Source organism: Paramormyrops kingsleyae, chromosome 23 (genome assembly GCF_048594095.1).
Source record: "Paramormyrops kingsleyae isolate MSU_618 chromosome 23, PKINGS_0.4, whole genome shotgun sequence".
NCBI lineage: Eukaryota > Metazoa > Chordata > Actinopteri > Osteoglossiformes > Mormyridae > Paramormyrops > Paramormyrops kingsleyae.
The window spans coordinates 7,254,049-7,273,666 of NC_132819.1; the positions used below are offsets into that span (position 1 = coordinate 7,254,049).

Sequence of the window (19,618 nt, forward strand, 5' to 3'; positions counted from 1 at the left end):
TTTGTCAAATATTAATATTTCATTTTTGGTTTTAAGCAGTTTGACTAATTAGATTTTTTTTCAGCAATCAGATTTGCTGTGTACCAGAGGGAGTGAGAGATCCTCCTGCAGTCATCCCATGAGGTTTGGGATCTTAACAGGCTGCTTCACTTCAGCTTGTAAACATTAAACATTCCGCCTCTCCTAGACTCCGTGTTGTGATGTGGTTATTGTCTGTGGCTACAGTGCCCCTTAGTGGTGTAAGACAGCCTGGCAATGAAAAAGGCAGCTTTCTTTCTGTAATCCCATCAACTGGTACACATAATCAGAGAAATCACAAAATAGTCAATGTTATTTTTTTATTATTAAGTAAAATACTACCCTTTTCGTACAGTATGGCTAGATATGAAATGCAATTTGACTTCTCTCTGACAATATTTAATAAGGTCATTGCTTGACATCTTAAAAGAATTTGATTTTCTTTTTTTTCTGAATTACGTGCTGTTTCATGCCATATAAGCTTTGTAAATCTCTTTGGATAAAAGACATTTTAGATAAGACCACAAAATAAATGAACAGGGCTAATAATAATAACGTAATACCACTGTTTGATAAGAGATGATGTTGTTAGAACTGCTTATAAACCAACAGAGGCAATAACACCCAGGCAAACACAGAATTAAATTGCGGCGTGTTTGTCTGGAATGTTCCCATTGTCTGCGTCCTTTCACAGATGCTGAGGCTGTGTGCTTGTCACCCCTGCACTTGCTTTCTGGTACAGTACCTTCTCTAGTGCATCAATAAAGTCCTAATGAAACACAGCATGGAGGATCTATGCAGGGTTGCGGAAGTCATAACGTATTAGAAAGTGTGTTTACACAAAGGCCCTTCCTGTGCCTCTAGGAAATGCTTGTCCTATGCTGACTTTTGGTTTATGAATTCTGCAAAGCTTTATTGATTATTGAATACTGGGAGGACTGGGGAATATGTTTACCATCTGTCAAGCTTTCCATACTACATACTACCATGGGACATAGTTGCTTGACTTATCTGGAGATTAAAGATTAGTTCCTTCGAAGCAGGTTGGATGATGCTAGAACTGGTTGTTTCAGGTTACAGTTAATCTGTGGTTGCTTTTTTGTGTACGTGCCTGGCCTGCTGGTTACCCTTAAGCATCATACAGAGTATGTCATCACCAACCTGTGTTTTTTATTCTAATTAGGGATAATAGTGTGGATACCCAGAGACCTCAATCACTGAAAGTTTCAAGAATTATTTATTTCCTTATGGTAGAAACTGAAAACATTCCTTCAAAAATACCATGCAAATTTCCAGAGACAAGTCAATCTATTAAACAGTCCTACAGCTACATAAAATCGCTATAACAAAAGAGTGGTTTTTCCTAACAAAAGGTTATAGGTGCTCAGGGACAATGACAGACCATGTAAAAAAAAAAAATAACACATAATTTACAGTCAAGTCGAGGAATAACATAGATTCAGTGGAGGAGTTTCTTCAATCAGCAGTGAATGGTGCCATTTCTGCCCACTGCTCCTCACTGCCCTGTAAAATTTTCTTTGTTCATCCCACAATGGTTCAGTCATTGTAGACGTATCATCTGTAGACCATATAGGATTAACAAAAATAATATCAATGTAACGAGAGGCTTGACTGACACAGCTGCATGGCAGCGCTAGTTAAGAACTGGCATGGATGCTACTGATCTCTCTTCAGCTTCTGACATCATCAGGCTCCTCCTTTTTCTGCATCATCAGCTCATCATCACAATGGGTTTCAGAACTTTGCTGGGCGCACCATCATGGTCGTAGCCCGAGCCATCAAGTTCAGGCCTTTCCAGTAGTACCACTTGATCCCGTTGAAGCGGAGAACATTGGACCTGCCACCGTAATAGATGCCATTGAGGTTGGAGGGTCCGCAGGCATCAAACCACCATCCTAAAGTCATTGAAGGTCAAGGAGCAAACATACTTCAACGTGAGAGAAATTATGCTACATTACTGAGGATTTTTATGCAAAACAATCCAATCAGGCTACATGTTATATTTATACATACAGTCTACAGAAAAAAATATATAGCTGTGATCTAAAACATAAGGCCTTAAACTGTTGTTTCTGCGTTAGAGTATCATAAGGAGCCATTGTTACTGTTGACTTTGTTAGATGACTTAGGTCATCTGAAAGGATTTAAGGAGTCTAATGAGTGTGCTGCCCGGCCGGCCTGGAGCAGCCGTTACCTCCTGACGCCATCTGCGCACACTTGCAGCTACAGCGGTCATTGTCGCGGTCCTTGGTGCTGAACGGAGTGCCGGAGGGGGCCAGGCTGCTGCTCCGGCCTGCTGTGCCGCTGAATCCCCGGGAGTGCAGGCTGGAAGGTCAGGACTCACAGCCATTAACCCCCTATTGCAGTGTATCCCAAGCTGGTCCTCGGGAACCCAGAGCCGGGCCACCATTTCGCTCCATTTTTGCTCCCTCCCAATAAAAGTGTGGATAGTCTGTGGCTCCCCGAGGTCCAGATTGGGAAACACTGTACTGTTGGATGAATTGTACATTTTGCAAGCAGTACTGTATCATATCAGTTGCATTGAGTTACACTACTTACAGTTCAACAGCTAGATACCTGTCCTGGGGCAATCCATGTTAAGTACCTCAACCAAGAGTATTATAATAGGGCCTAGAACCAGCACACTACTGGCTGATCGCCAAGCTGATGAATTATTAGATCACACTTTACTTGAGGGGGCACAAATAATGAACTAAGCTATTACTTATATTTTTTAATTGACGGCAAACTAAGTGTTAGTTACATACTAATCTCATGTTTATTCATCATTAATGAATTGTGACACGTTTTATCTCAAGTAGTTACTATATTTGGTACTGTATCTGTTCATTCTGTAAACCTTTGTGAACTACTGAAGGAACAAGTCATGAATAACACAAGTGTAATACTGATGTTTTTTCATCATTAATGAATGATGACACATCTTATATCCCAAGTAAAATCTATATTTGTTCATGATTTGTACTTCAGTAGTGAGTGAATACTATTTATTTGTGTGGTTCCCCCCCCCCCCCATCATTTCTTTTTACTTCCCACTTCTCATCAGTGGAGCGTACCAAAAACATCACTTTGGGTGGGAGAGTCGCGGTCAAAAGTACATGACATTAAACAGTCACTGAGTAACTGATGTCACCTGTTAATCAAAGCAAAATGTTTCTTGTACAAATTTATAGAGCGTTTTACTGGAATTAAACAAGTATAAATTATAGTTTTTTCACGCATTCCGCTTTAACTAATTCCCAGGTGCTGAGCTCTCGGGTATATTTTAACGGTAATTATATTTTATTATAACTGATGTGATTGCATCCTAATGCAACGCTTGGATCTTAAGCTTGTGAAAAGTGGGACCACACACACATTTGAGACCCAGGCGAGACATTCTGGCTATAAAGCAGCTGCCAGCTCCTCACCCCCAGAGTCATCCGGCTGGCCTCCGGTAAGGGCTCAGCCCTGGAGTGCGGAGCAGGCCAGTAAAATCCCCACAAATGGGCCATAACAAAAAACAGTCAGGTGATGTCAGGTGCTGGTGTGACGCCCAATCAGTCTGCAGTTAGGATACCACACACTGTTTCCCAGCATTTCTCTTTATCTACCAGCATGGAGGCCATCAAAAGCATTTTTCAATGGCAGCCTTTTGATTTTCCTCAACTTTGGGTTCTAATATCTAAGGTGAGCAAGCAAAGTAAGAATTTCCTTACATGGTTCTAACGTGTACATGTTTTTACTGTGTATATGACAATAAACTTCTTGAATCTAACTTTGAAATTTCTGGTTTGGGTTCAAGTGCATAGTGAGCCTTCCTGGTATCAATTTGTTCCGATATTGTTACTGTTGTAGAAATTGATTTGTTTGGCAACACAAAGTTGACATATTTCAGACCTAGGTGGCATCTGCTGTTTGTAGGACTGTTCAGATGCTCATGAATTTTATATTGTCAGAGTCATGAGATAGTTTGGGACAGAAATGTAAGTAATCACTAATCAGGGTACTTAGCTGTAATGTAGCTAATTCAACAAAGTACCAGACTTGGGTCTTTTAACATTTTTGCTATGATCTATTTCACTTAAACATGTATGGTAAAGTACTAATCTCAAGGGCTGATTTTATAGAAATGTATTCATGTTTTACAAAAGATCAGCTATCTTTCCATTTCTTTAAGAAATAGACTTTCAGAAGGGAATTTCAGTTCAATCAATGATATATAAATTATGATGTTAATACAATAACCATGTTCATTCTGCCCCTAATAACTGATTGCTCCTTCTTCTATGCCAGCACTATTGCCAATCCTAGTGGCATCATTTTAATGGGGGACCGGTTACTCTAGCTTGGACTGTGCTAGGCACGCACTAGGTTCACACACTCACATGCTTGCCTCTAAGCGATCGCACCTGAGTGTGGTCTAGTTAGCCCCAGTGTAATTCAGCCGGTTAATGACAGACTCACGGAGCCTGCAAAGAATGGGATTTAAAAGCACAGACACACAGGTTTGAATTTTGAAGTTTTTGGCTTTGAATTCACACACTCCCTTCAAAATCACCACAGAGCCATTCAGCCCATGGTGGGTCACACAGTCACATATACACATAAGAAAGTAGGATCACTAAGTTCCTGGAGCAGTTGGGCTTACGGGCCTTGTACAAGGTGATATCAGCCTGCTGAACTCAGGATTTGAACTGGTAACCTTCCAATCATGGGTACAGTGTTCTAACTTGGTGAGCCTTAAACCGCCCATTATGTTTTGTACAATTCATATCTGCTGATACTCCTCTGACTGGTATTTGATTCTATAACTGAACAAACGTGCGGTTTCTGTTTGAGGCAGATGGTTGAAATGGTCGCTGGTACCTGTAGTTATGTTCCTCTTCGTCGATGTAGAAATGGTCATACTGTGAATAGGCTTCGTTGCCCTCTCTGTCTGTGACCTGGACCTGCAGAACGTAGTGCTGGCCCGTCGTCAGCCGGTGAATGAAGTCATTGCCCAGCCAGTACTCCCCAGAGGGCTCACCAAAACCCTGATGCACAGACAGCAAGAGAGGAGGGTCAAACAGGGCAAACCATTCTGAAATTTAACTCCAGTTTAAGGCTGATGGCTGTTTATTGGTAATGTCTGAGTAGGACTTATTCTGGAGGAGAGTCAAACTTGATGAAAAGTCACATGAAGGGAGGTCCAGTGAGACCATCCAGTTGGATAAACAAGTTGTGTTTTTCTAAGGAAATCCATTGGGTGGATCAGCTTTTAGCGATGGCAGTGGTTGTTTTGTTTGACTGGTGCTTTATGTATCCAAAGACCCATGCTGCCCTCCTAAACGCAGTCCAGTCCCATCTGCGGCGTGGCCTTTTGGCACGTGGCATGTTTTCATTGGAGCTCTGAGAACGTCTTCTTCTTGTCTGCAGTCAGAAGCCCATCGTCAACTTTCCACCAGTTAAGAGGCTGGCGGCTTGGCTTGGAATCCTCCACGATCAGTGTTTCTTAACTTTTAGGTGGGAGGACCATTTTCAGTGCCCCCCCCCACCTCCCACACATATACTCTGGTCAACAACATTTTGTGACTTTATGACCAAGGAAAAATGTGGATCCTGATACCAAACCAGATGAGGCCCACTGCCACACATCATATGAGCTAGACCTTCCACACCCCTAAGAACCAAGTCTAGAGGTGCAATGAAATGATACAGTGGACGAATTTAAACTCCTAAGAGGTACACTGAAATACCACTGCTATTAATAAATACTATTACTATTACAATATCTAAAACGTAGGTTTGCCCAAAAAACAAACTCTTTTCTTCTGGAAAGAGTTGTCCTTCTTCTGCCTTTGCCTGACAGCCTATAAGCTATACACAGCCGACACAAAGTTGCGCAACATTAAACGGGCTGAGTGCCACCACACATTTTTCAGAGAGGGGGAATGCACTGAATGTGCCGCTGAGCCTCCAGACACAGACTTCACCTTCGACTGAAACCCCCATAGCTGCAGATATAATATACAGCCGTGGCCAAAGGTTTGAGAATGACACAAATATTAATTTTCACAAAGTCTGCTGCCTCGGTTTTTATGATGTCAATTTGCATATACTCCAGAATGTTATGAAGAGTGATCAGATGAATTGCAATTGATTGCAAAGTCCCTCTTTGTCATGAAAGTGAACTTAATCCCAAAAAAATTATTTCCACTGCATTTCAGCCCTGCCACAAAAGCACCTGCCGACATCCTTTCAGTGATTCTCTCATTAACACAGGTGAAAGTGTTGACGAGGACAAGGCTGGAGATCACTCTGTCATGTTGATTGAGTTAGAATAGCAGACTGGATGCTTTAAAAGGAGGGTGGTGCTTGAAATCATTGTTCTTCCTCTGTTAATTACCTATGGTTACCTGCAAGGTAACACATGCAGTCATTATTGCTTTCCACAAAAAGGTCTTCACAGGCAAGGATATGGCTGCTAGTAAGATTGCACCTAAATCAACCATTTATCGGATCTTCAAGAGCTTCTAGGAGAGAGGTCCAACTGTTGTGAAGAAGGCTTCAGGGTGCCCAAGAAAGTCCAGGAAGCACCAGGACTGTTTCCTAAAGTTGATTCAGCTGCGGGATCGGGGCACCACCAGTGCAGAGCTTGCTCAAGAATGGCAGCAGGCAGGTGTGAGTGCATCTACACGCACAGTGAGGTGAAGATTTATGGAGGATGGCCTGGTAAGAAGGGCAGCATAGAAGCCACTTCTTTCCAAGAAAAACATCAGGGACAGACTGATATTCTGCAAAAGGTACAGGGATTGCACTGCAGAGGACTGGGGTAAAGTCATTTTCGAGGATGAATACCATTTCCAATTGTTTGGGGCATCCAGAAAAAAGATTGTCCAGAGAAGAAAAGGTGAGCTCTACCATCAGTACCACACCCACCACAAAACAGAACACCTCAGGATCTCCGCTGGCGACCCCCCGGCTGACACGTGGTCCAGTCCCACCTTCCAGATGTGCCCATCTATCTGCTGCAACCAGGTGTTACATGGGTGTCCCCTTGGCCTGGTCCAGCCACTCGGGTACTCAGCAATGAGGAACCTGCAAGCCGGATCACCCTCAGGGAAACATGTGGTATGGCCTTAGTGCCATAACTGATGCTCTCTCACAATGAAGGTAATGTGCCTCATTTAGGACTCCCTGTGCAGCTGCTTCTTGGACACAAAGTCAAACCAGTGGTACCCAGGAATTCTCTCATGAGCCACAATACCAAAGGAGTCCATTCTTCATTTCAGGTCACTGCAACCATGTAGCAAAACAGGGAGCACCAGGACTCTAAAGACTTGGATCTTCTTACCCTGGCAAAGATATTGGGAGCGGCACAGACCTCATAACCCCCCTTGCTCTCCCAATCTGTCTACTGACACCAGAGGCATAAATGTTACTGCCAAGGTAAGCAAACCTCTCAATATAGTAAACAATCTCTCCACAGATATACACACTGCTGATGGCTGTGCTCAAGAAGTCATTAAAGATCTGGATCTTAGCTTTAATCCTGGACACTCGCAAACCTAGATATTCGGACTCCTTGCTCAGTCTCTTGAGAACCTCAATCAGAGTCTCTATTGACTCCATGAAGATCACAGTATTGTCGGAAAAGTCAAGATCAGTGAATCTTTCTTCACTAACAGATGCCGCACAGCTGCTGGACCTCATGACCCTGCCCAACACCTAGTCCATGCAAGCATTGAACAGAGTAGGAGCAACAACACACCACTAGCAAACCCCGGAATCAACTGGGAAGAACGCAGAAGTTCTCCCTCCACTATGCACAGCACTCACAGTACTAGCGTACAGGCTGGCCATGACATCCAGCAACTTCTGGGGATCCCGCGAAGTCTCAGGATATCCCACAGGGCAACTCAATCAACTGAGTCAAATGCTTTACAAAAATCAACAAAGACTGCAAAGAACCTCTGCTGATATTTGCGCTTGCGCTCAATGAGAACCCTCCGCACAAGGATATAGTCGATGGTAGACTTCTTAGGCGTAAAACCAGACTGCTCCATCACTGACAGCCAAGCAAGTGATCACGGATCCTGTTAAGGATGACTTAAGGATGACCTTACCCACCACTGAAAGCAGTGTTATCCCCCTGTAGTTGTTGCAATCCAAGTGATCACCCTTCCCTTTCCAGATAGGGACTACAAGTCCCGTTTTCCAGTCAGTTGGGATGATGCCTGACTCCCAACTCCCAAATGAAAGCAAAGATTTCCCACAATGCCAGGAGGACAGCTTTACCACCAGCAGCAAAGTTCACCCAGGATACCACAGATCCCTGCGGCCTTCCCTACCCCCAGCTGATTCACCAGCTATGCAATCTCAGTGAGATTGGGTGGTTCACAACTACTTGGAGGATCAGCCTCGAGAACTGTGGACCCAAAGATGTCCAACACCCTAGCTGGAAGATCGGTTATAAAGAGCTGCTCAAAGTAGCCATCCCAGTGGGTCATAATTTTAGTGTAATCCGTAAGGACCATTATATCACTTGCCTTGAGTGAGACTCTCTGTGGAACAGTTTTGGATGTGCGTAATGCTTCTATTCCTCTGTAAGCAGCAGAATGTGGGTCACTAGATCATAGATGGTGCGTCACTTAGTCACAGCTTCCTCTAACAAATGCCTCATTTGCCCTCAGAGCCCTCTCAGCTGTACTTCTCAGTTTCCAGTACAGAATGGAGTTGCCATCAAGTTGTGCACTCTGACTCCTACGTGCACTGTGAGATGAAGCACCTGCTTCTGGAAAGACCGGCAACACCAACACAACCCTCAGAAACCTTCAGGGTTTTGTCATAGAAGGTCCCCTACATCACATTAGCATAAGCAGTCACACTCTGCAAGTTCCTCAAACAAACTGCTTGGAAACTAATTAGTAATATCCTGATCTTGGAGTAATATCCTGATCTACTTCTCCAAGTAGGTGGTGGCCTACTGGACCTAAGCTGAATCATTGGAGTATGCAAGGGCCAGTAAAAGCAGTATAAGAACAACCAGGTTAGTAAAGGAATTCATGGAACAAATGGGTTTCATGGAACAAAAGGCATTTCTTGAAGTTAGAGATGGTGCCTGATTACTGGACATGGTTTGACAGCTCATTACACCACCAGAGAACTACACAAGAGAATTGTATGGAGTGATATTTCTCATGTGGAAAAGGGAGCTCCAAGTGGCGATAGATTGCTTACTGTCCCACCCTCTGGAAATGGCCATCCATCTGCCGCAGCCAGGTGTTACGTGGGTGTCCCCTTGGCCTGGTTCAGCTGCTTGGGTCCTCAGCAATGAGGATCCTGCGAGCTGGATCACCCTCGGAAACGAGCCACATGGCTGTAGTGCTGTATCTGATGCTCCACAATGCAGGCAATGTCCCTCATTCGGGACTCCTCTAGCAACTGCTCATGAAACAAAGTCAAACCAGCGGTACCCAAGGATTCTCTGAAGAGACACAGTACCGAAGGAGTCCAGTCTTTGTCTCAGCTCACTGGATAGCGACCATGTCTAACAGTCATACAGCAAGACAGGGAGCACCAGGAATCTGAAGACTTGGACCTTCATCCTCTTGCAAAAGATATAGAGAGCACCACACAACCCTTTCCAGTGACCTCATGACCCCTCATGACTCCGCTAAGACTACCACATTGTCGGCAAAGTCAAGATCAGTAAATCTTTCAAGAACTGTGGACCCAGAGATGTCCAACATCCTAGCTGGAGGGTCAGCTTTAAACAACTGCTTAAAGTAGCTGGCCCAGCGGGTCACAATTGTAGTGTCACCTGTAAGGACCGTTCCATCACCCGCCCTGACTTCTCAGTTCCCGGTACAGATCCCGGAGTTGCCACCAAGTCGTGTGCTGCGACTTCTCTCAGTAATATCCAGGGTGCCCTACAAAATGAAACACCTCCTTCTGGGAACACTGGCAACACCAACACAAGCCTCGGCAACCTTCAGGGTCTTATCATGGAAGGTCTGCCGCATCATATTAGAGTCAGCAGTTGCACCCAAGTCACACAAACTGCATGCAAATTAATCAGAAACAGCCTGACCTTGGAGTCTGGCTAAGTCCAGCCTCATACTCCTAGTAGATGTTAGCCTACTGGATCTAAGTTGAATCTTCTGAGTAACAACAAGAAGTCTGTTTTCAGAATTCACAAACTGGGCACTTCTGTAGACACTGCAGTTCTGCAGGAGCTAGCGTCTTCCCATGAGGATGTGATCACTCTCCTTCGGCGTACCACCAGTATTGGAGTACCAAGTCCAATGATGTGGCTCAGGGTATCGGAACCAGGATCCACCGACCCGCAGCCTCTGACCTTTCGGAAAGTCAAGGAACATGGAGCCACTTTCACCCCGGTCTCCAGACCCATGGGGACCGATACAATCCTCATAGCCAGCCCTCTCAGTGACATTGGTTGCCTTGAAGTCACCCATGACCAGAGGAGTGTCACCTCGTGGGCACCCTTCAACCACCGAGCAAAGTTGTGAGTAAAATGTCACCCTCAACAAGACATCACTCACCGTGGTAGGAGCATACACTGAGAAAACAGACAAGACACGCAAGGAGTGCCTTAGCCTGATCCACTTGTTGTAAGGAGTGACATCAGGCATTATCGGACGGAGCCGATCCGCTACAGCAACAGCTACTCCCCTGAGTATGGCAGCCATTAGACTGACCATACCAAAAGTAGGTATGCCCACCTACAGAGATCTGGCCACTCCCAGGTCTCTGTACCTCAGAGAGTGCTGCCACCGAAACATGGAACTTACAAAGCTCCCCTGACAGCAGAGGAAAAGACAAGATGTTCCATGTGCCTACCCAGATGGGTCGTCTCAAACTGGGACCCAAGTGCCGCCATGCAGCAGGTAACGCCTCAGCACCACTCCAGCCCCGATCCCCAACAGGCTTGACCCTGTTGGCTCTCCGGCAGTTTCGACTCGTCCGGGGATGGGGCTCCCGAAGACTTCCCCCCATCCCCTTCATGGTGCATGCAGCCTTCCTGTGGACGGCTGCAACGGAGCTACTCCCGCGGCTAGCAGAAGAGTATCGTGCTTGTCTGAATCAAGTTGTTTTACGATAGCTAGAGTGCCAATCCTGCCACCAACCCCCAAAGGAATTGTTTCCCTGCAAGTTGGAGGACCAGTTTAATGTCATATCCAGGACATGATGGACTCTGAAGGAGACAAAATATTTTGGTATATTCACAAGTAAAACTAAAAGTTCACAACTAAAAGTTTAAATATTCTCTATTAATATACTGGGCTGGGAGTAAAGGACGGGGACATAGTGAGTTAGGTAATTATGGGGCCAGCTCAGTGTTGTGTTTGCAAGATGTTTGCCCTTCTGGATGCTTGCGTCCAGTCGGACTTCGTCTGCGAGCGATGTGGGTTAGTTGACTCACTCATGGTGCAGGTTCGTGACCTAGAGGAGCGACTGGCTCTCATCCAGCATAGCAATGAGTTAAAGGAGAGAGTTAATACGCCTTCTAGGGAGACTATGTGTACGTCACAAGCGGGGAGGGGGGAGAATGATGAACAGGTAGGTCGAGAGAGCTGGGTGAACGTAGGTCGTAGACGTAGAAAAGGGCGTACACAGTACACAGAGGCGGCATCACCTGAAGTAACGGTTTCTAACCGCTTTCAGGTGCTTCCAGCTTTAGAGCCGGAAGAGACTGGGGAGGCAGGTGGGCCCTTGGGCACCAAGGAGCCACCTAACCCCAGTAGGAGGGAGGTTGTGGTAGTAGGGGATTCAATTATAAGAGGTGTAGATAGTTATGTGTGATAGAGGGTCCCGTACGGTGTCTTGCCTGCCTGGTGCCCAGGTAGGGGACCTTCCCGATCGAGTGGACAGGCTTTTGGCCCCAGCCGGGGTGGATCTAGTGGTCGTGGTGCATGTTGGCACCAATGACATAGGAAAGGGCAGAAGGGCTGTTCTGCAAGATAAATTTATAGAAGTCGCGGATAAGCTTAGAAGCAGAACATCCACGGTGGTATTCTCTGGAATACTTCCCGTGCCACGTGCAAGTCAGGCAAAATTAGCTGAGATAAGGGGATTAAATGCGTGGCTAAAATGGTGGTGTAGGAAAGAGGGGTTCAGGTTTATGGGGCACTGGAAGACCTTCTGGAACAGGTGGGACCTGTTCAAGCCGGACGGGTTGCATCTGAACCATAGGGGAACCAGTGTATTGGGGAGGCGTACAGTATGTGCAGAATAGTTGAGGAATGTTTAAACTAGGGACTGGGGGGGCAGGGAAGTCAGTTAAGAATTTATGTGGGGAGAGACGGAAAGCCCAAATAAATATTAAAAGTAGACACTGTAAAAGGCCTACCATTAGTGGTCTGTATTTGAATGCTAGGAGTATTAGAAACAAAATTAATGACTTAGAGGCTTTAATTTCTTCAGACAATTACGACATTATAGGAATAACTGAAACATGGATGAGTGACAATGATGGTGATGAATATAATATGGATGGTTATACGTTGTTCCGTAGAGACCGGATAGGCAAGAAGGGAGGTGGTGTTGCAGTATACGTAAAAGAAAACTTGCAGGCAAGGGATCTTACTGATAAAAATAAAAATTCAGAAGCTGTATGGATCAAACTTGATGCTAAAGATTCAAATGGCCTAATTGTCGGGGTTTGTTATAGGGCACCTAATGTAGCTGTAGAGGAAAGCAGAATATTATATGATGATATCAGGATTATGAGTAATAAAAATGATGTGGTGGTTATGGGTGATTTTAATTTACCTGGGATACAGTGGGACACAGTCTCTGGCTCTTCTGTAAATGAACTTGAGATGGTGGAATTAGTACAGGATTGTTTTTTTACTCAGTTTGTTAATACTCCTACCAGGGGAGAAGCCCTTCTTGATCTCGTTTTTTGTAATAACCAGGATAGGATTGGAAAATTAGAGGTTTTAGACCCATTGTACGGTAGTGATCATAACATGGTTAAATTCGAGGTTAATTTTAGTGTCCGAAGAGCAAAGTCTAAATTAAAAGTATACAATGTTAGGAAGGCTAACTTTAATGGTATGAGACGGAAATTAGAAACTGTAAACTGGACAGAGTTAAATAGCAAAACAGTTGAAGAGGCATGGGATTTTTCAAAAGCACATTGTTGCAAGTGCAAGAGGACTTCATACCTGTTTCCAGCAAAACTAAATCTAGGAAACGGCAACCAAGGTGGTTTACTAAGGAAATTAAGAATAAAGTCAGGAGGAAAAGGGCTCTGTTCCACAACTGGAAAATAACTAATGATTTCAAAATCAAGCAGGAGTATCTAAGTCTACAGGCAGAGTTAAAAAATTACATTAGGCTATCCAAGAGGGATGTACAGTAGAAAGAAAAATTGCATTGGAGGCTAAGCATGACAGTAAAGGTTTCTTCCAATATTTTAACTCCAAGAGAGCACTAAAAGCTGAAATCACTAATTTGCAGGATAGTAAGGGCCTTATAATTGATAACGAAATTGATATGGTAAACGAGTTTAATGATTATTTTTCAAGGGTGTTCACAATAGAGAACACAAGTAACTTACCACCAATTAATACGAATACAGCATCGTCTATGACCAATATATGTATAACTGAGGTTGATGTGATACTAAGCCTAGCTAAACTCAAAATAAATAAATCGCAGGGGCCTGATGGCATCTTACCTTTAGTCTTGAAAGAGATGAGGGATATTATTAGCCAACCTTTGACTTTAATATTCCAGAAATCGTTATCTGCGGGTGTGGTACCATCAGATTGGAAGCATGCTAATATAACACCCATATTCAAAAAAGGGGATAGAAGTAATCCAGCAAACTATAGGCCAATCAGTTTAACTAGCATTACTGGAAAAATAATGGAAGCTATAATTCAAGTGAAAATGGTAGATTACCTAGATGCAAATAACATTATAAAGGATAGCCAACATGGATTTAGGAGAGGTAGATCCTGCTTAACGAATCTGCTTGAGTTCTTTGAGGAAGCTACAAGTGAAATTGATCACAAAAAGGCCTATGATGTGATTTACTTAGATTTCCAGAAAGCCTTTGATGTTGTCCCCCACAAACGGCTCTTGTTAAAGCTTAAAGCTGCAGGAATTTTAGGAACTGTGGCAGCTTGGATCAAAAACTGGCTAACTGATAGGAAGCAGCGAGTAGTTATTAGAGGCACTATGTCACAGTGGGCCTCCGTTTATAGTGGGGTACCGCAGGGTTCAATTTTAGGACCACTATTGTTCCTAATTTACATTAATGATATTGACACGAATACATACAGTAAACTGGTTAAATTTGCAGACGACACTAAGGTGGGCGGGGTAGCAGATACTAATCTAGCAGCAGAGAGGCTTCAACGGGATCTGGATTTAATTAGCGAATGGGCTGATACTTGGCAGATGAAATTTAACACAGATAAATGTAAGGTAATCCATGCAGGGAGCAGAAATATACAGTACAGATATTTTATGGGTTCCACTGAAATAAAGGTAGCTGATTACGAGAAAGATCTCGGTATGTATGTTGATGCTTCCATGTCCCACTCTCGCCAATGTGGGGAAGCAATAAAAAAGGCGAACAGAATGTTGGGTTATATCTCTAGATGTGTGGAGTTTAAGTCAAGGGAGGTGATGTTACACTTATATAATTCCTTGGTAAGACCCCACCTAGAATACTGTGTGCAGGTTTGGTCACCATACCTCAAGAAGGACATTGCTGCCTTAGAAAAGGTGCAACGAAGAGCTACGAGAATGATTCCTGGTCTTAGAGGAATGTCTTATGAGGAGAGGTTAGCGGAACTGAATCTGTTCAGCCTTGAGCAAAGGAGACTAAGGGGGGATATGATTCAGGTCTATAAGATTCTAACGGGTCTGGATGCTGTTCAGCCAAATGACTATTTCAATATTAGTCTAAATACTAGAACTCGTGGCCATAAGTGGAAATTAGCGGGAGAACATTTTAAAACAAATTTGAGGAAGCATTTCTTTACACAGCGTGTAGTCAGAGTATGGAATAGTCTTCCTGCTATTGTAGTGGAAGCTAAAACCATGGGTTCCTTTAAATCAGAGCTAGATAAGATTTGAACAACTCTGAGCTATTAGCTAAGTTCTCCCCAAACGAGCTTGATGGGCCGAATGGCCTCCTCTCGTTTGTAAATTTCTTATGTTCTTATGTTCTTAAGTAAGTACAAATATAAATCACTTGCTTACTCAGCATTTATTATAATATATTATTATCTTATTTCTGTCATGTATTTGCATGTTACTGTCCCTGTTTTCATTGTTGTTACAACAATTATGGTTTGATCGCACATAAGTGAATGTGTTTTATAGGTAAAATGCAGAACGATTTAGTTCAAGGTCAATTAATTTGCTGTTAATTTGCAAAGAAGGTCCGTTACTTCTGGGAGAAGCGGTTTCCTTGCAAAGAAAGATGGAGAAGTTCACACATTGGGGTGTACTGTTTGCATATTTGTTTACACTTTTATCAATGGTCTTTGCACTTTTCCTGACTTGCCCAAACTTATGCGTGCTGAATATATTTATTGCTCCACTCCCCATTTTACACTGCCCAGTCTCTTATTGCACTGGTTATACTGTTATGTCCTACTGTTCTCCATGCACCTGTTCCCTCCCCTGTGACTGTGGCATGAGGATTTCACTTTCACTTAGTTTTATGATGCATGTAAATAAAGTGATCGTGATTTACGAGATTTATCACTGACCCGTATTTAAAGGCACAATATGAAACAAACCTCCAGCTGGCACCCAGAATGACATGGTCATTATTGGGTTTGTCAGTGCTTGCTGCTTTATTATTCAAGCTCCAGATAATTTTCACTCAAATGGAACAACAGACTGACTTTTAAGGCATGGCAAATTCTTGCTATTTTGTTTACTTGAGCCTCTTTGTCTCTCTCTCATTTCCAAAGATAAAGTACTATGCAAAATTGAATATTTCTTCCTGACAGGCCTGATTACTCTTTCTGCATTGATACAGAGATTTACGAGGTTTCTGCATTGGGTTTCTCTAGGTAAGCATAAACTCGATCGTAGCCTACGGTTGACGATTATCGGTTGCACCACACAAATAGCTTCCATAAATTTAACACCGCATTATCATTAGTCGTAAGGTCCCTCATGACAAAAAAATATTTTTAAATGCCGAAAATGGCACTAATGTGAATAACCCAACAAAACCTTTTCTGTTTTTGACATGTAATAGTATAACGTTATCAGAGATCATTTAATTAACTTGTTGCCTTTACTGCTGATTTAGGATACAACAAGGTCGCTGACTTGATATGGCAACATTAGCTAGCAGATTAGAGAAATTTGTTGTCCTGCCTTTTGGTCTGAGTGAGCCCAATTGTATTCCTTGAGCTCAAGCATCTCATGTAGCAGAACGACTGTCAGGCACCTGCAATAAATGTCAATCTAACTTTAGAATTACAAATTTGATAAATGATCTAGTGGTGTATGCCAACCGTAACTGATTTGTGATCAGAACGGATCCCCCTCGGTTTGGCACACATGAAGTGAAGCCCAGATATAAAGGATTATAAGAGGAAGATTGAGGAACATCTGGACAGCAGGCAGGTGTGGATGGGTGTCCAGCATATGACCAGCTATAGGACCAGTGCCGGTGATGTGGGGGGTGATCTATCGCTGGCGGAGGAACTCAATCACTACTTTGCCCGGTTCGAGGTGGACCACCCAGAGACAGACGGACTCCATTCAGAAACCAACAATAACCCCATCTTCACAGTAGGGGAGCACGAGATGAGACACACGCTGAAGACTGTCAACCCACGGAAGGCAGCTGGACCCGACGGCATCTTGGGACGCGTGCTGAAGGATTGTGCAGACCAACTGGCTGGGGTCTTCACCAGGATATTCAACCGGTCTCTGTCCCAGTCCACAGTACCGCTCTGCCTGAAATCCTCTATCATAGTGCCTCTGGCCAAGAAACAGACCATCACCAGTCTTAATGACTACAGGCCAGTTGCACTGACTCCCGTGGTTATGAAGTGCTTTGAGAAGCTAGTCAGGAACCACATCATGTCATTCATTCCTCCTATGTTTGACCCACACCAGTTTGCCTACAGAGCAAACAGGTCTACGGAAGACACTGTGACCACTGTTCTCCATACTGTTTTGTCGCACCTGGAGCTGCAAGGAAGCTATGCACGGCTGCTCTTCATAGATTTCAGCTCTGCGTTCAATACGATCCTCCCCCACACTCTGATAACCAAACTGAAAGACATAGGACTTCCACACTCCACCTGTCGTTGGATCAAGGACTTCCTGAGTGACCGCACTCAGAGGGTTAGAGTGGGCCCCTACTACTCCACACCCATCAGCATGAGCACTGGCTCTCCACAGGGCTGTGTGCTGAGCCCCCTGCTCTATACCCTATACACCCATGATTGCATTCCTGTCCACCACAGTAACAACATTGTCAAGTTCGCTGACGACACCACTGTCATAGGGCTTATCTCGGGGGGAGATGAGTCTGCCTACAGGGACGAAGTGGAAACACTGACAAAATGGTGTAGTAATAACAACTTGCTCCTCAACACATCAAAGACGAAGGAACTCATCGTGGACTTCAGGAAAAAGGCAGACAACATCCAACCACTCATCATAAATGGGGACTGTGTGGAGAGGGTCTCAAATCTCCGCTTCCTGGGAGTCACCATCAGCGAGGACCTGACCTGGGGGACACATACTGCAGAGGTAGTGAAGAAGGCCCAAAAAAGACTCTACTTCCTGAGGGTTCTCAGGAAGAACAACATCGCAGAGAAACTGATGGTGTCCTTCTACCGCTGCACAGTAGAGAGCATCATGGTCTACTGTCTCTGTGCATGGTTCACCAGCTGCACAGCGGGACACAGAAAAGAGCTTCACAGGGTCATTAAGGTTGCTCAGAGGATAGTTGACTGTCCTCTCTACTCACTTGAAGAACTTCACAGCTCCTGTTGTCTCAGGAACGCAAAGAAAATTCTTCAGGACCCATCACACCCAGGACATGTACTGTTTGAACGCCTGCCCTCAGGCAGACATTTCAGATCCATAAAAACCAAAACAAACAGACTGAGAAACAGTTTTTACCCCTCAGTCATTACCATGCTGAACACTGCTAGGTGGTCAATTTGAGCCAGGGCACCGTTCATGTTTCCATTACTACAGTGTTATTTTGTTTACATTACAGCCTTATGTTTCATGCCAAGACTGGCTAAGGAAACAAGTGCAATACGTAGTTTGTTTGTAACTGTTTGTTTGTAGGTAGGAAAGAAAGTAGCGTTCAGGCTCTTTCAGAGTGACTGTTTTTATTTTGCACTGGAGAATTGCACTTTAATTTCGTTGTACAATGTCTCATTGCTACAATGACAATAAAGATTCTATTCTATTCTATATGTGAAATACAGTTTTACTGTTGCTGTCACTTTTTCCAAAGTTAGTTTTGAAATAATTTCTGACAACAAGGGAGAATCCGCCCCCTTATGAGCAGCACATGGGATATTTCTTGATTTTATCTGGGAATGCAATAAAAAAAAAAAACACGGATTCAATAGCATTAGCCATGGAATTTCAGTTGAATCCGCTTCCCTCTTACTGTTGACAAACGCTGTTCATATGTTTAATTACAACTTCTGTTTTGTGATTTTGAGAAAACAACTTTGGCTATGTTGAGATCATGGGAAAAAATATGTTGTGATGCAGAGTTGCAGTGAAACAATACAGACAGCAGTGTGTGTTCACATAATCAGGCATGGATTAACCATATAGTTACGACTCTTGGCTGATTGACAGGCTCCCTGTCCAATCAGTAACAAGCACTTGATGATCAGTAGGGACATACCCTTTCCCTTTTGAGTGCCGCTAATGTTGTAGTGTTTTGCAATTTGCTGGCATGTTTTCATATTTTCTTTTGTGTTTTTGTATTTGCTGGTGTGTTTTGCCCTTCAGGGCTTCCGTAGCCTGGACTAGAAGCTGAGCTGCATACTGAGACAGAAATTACCTGACCTTCCTGATGTTATACAGGGCAGATCTGCAAGACTGGGGGAGTGCTTTTATGTGCTCTGCAAAGGACAGCTGGTTTTCTATCATTACCCCTATATTTCGAGCAGACTCGGATGGACAGAGTGTCGATGATTCAAGCAGAACAGTGGCGTAATGTTGGATGGTAGGGCTGGAAGGGAAAAGCAAGAAGTTCAGTCTTGGAGAGGTTAAGCTGGAGGTGATGTTCCCTAATCCAGTCTATGATGTCAGCCAGGCAAGAAGATAAGAAACCATGGTGTCGTCACAAGAGAAGGTCAAGTAGATCTAGACAATCTCAGTGCAGTGGTAGGTGAAGTCATGAGAAGATGGTCTGTCCTAGAGAGGTAATGTAAACAGAGAAGTGGAGAGGACCATGAACAGAGCCTTGGGGAATACCAGTTGTTACGTGATGTGACTTAGACACCTCTGCACCACAAGCCACTTGGAATGATCTTTCTGACAGGTATAAGTCAATTCAACACCGAGCAGTCCCTGTGATGCCAAGCTGAGAAAGGGT

The 19,618-nt window shown here is 43.9% G+C and overlaps 1 protein-coding gene across 3 annotated transcripts in view; it reads right to left on the minus strand.

The window, feature by feature from the left end:
* Positions 1–1,236: 1,236 nt before the first annotated feature.
* Positions 1,237–19,618, minus strand: part of angpt2b (angiopoietin 2b) — a 34,353-nt gene continuing 15,971 nt past the window's right edge. For 2 of the 3 annotated variants that reach the window (XM_023832078.2, XM_023832077.2), the window contains exons 7-9: positions 4,909–5,075; positions 2,234–2,364; positions 1,237–1,934 (exon numbers count right to left, since the gene is read on the minus strand). In XM_023832078.2, coding sequence (XP_023687846.2) covers positions 1,774–1,934; positions 2,234–2,364; positions 4,909–5,075 — 459 coding nt within the window. In that variant the 3' untranslated portion in view covers positions 1,237–1,773. The remainder of the gene's footprint in view (positions 1,935–2,233; positions 2,365–4,908; positions 5,076–19,618) is intronic. The other variant, XM_023832079.2, reaches the window with a different exon arrangement.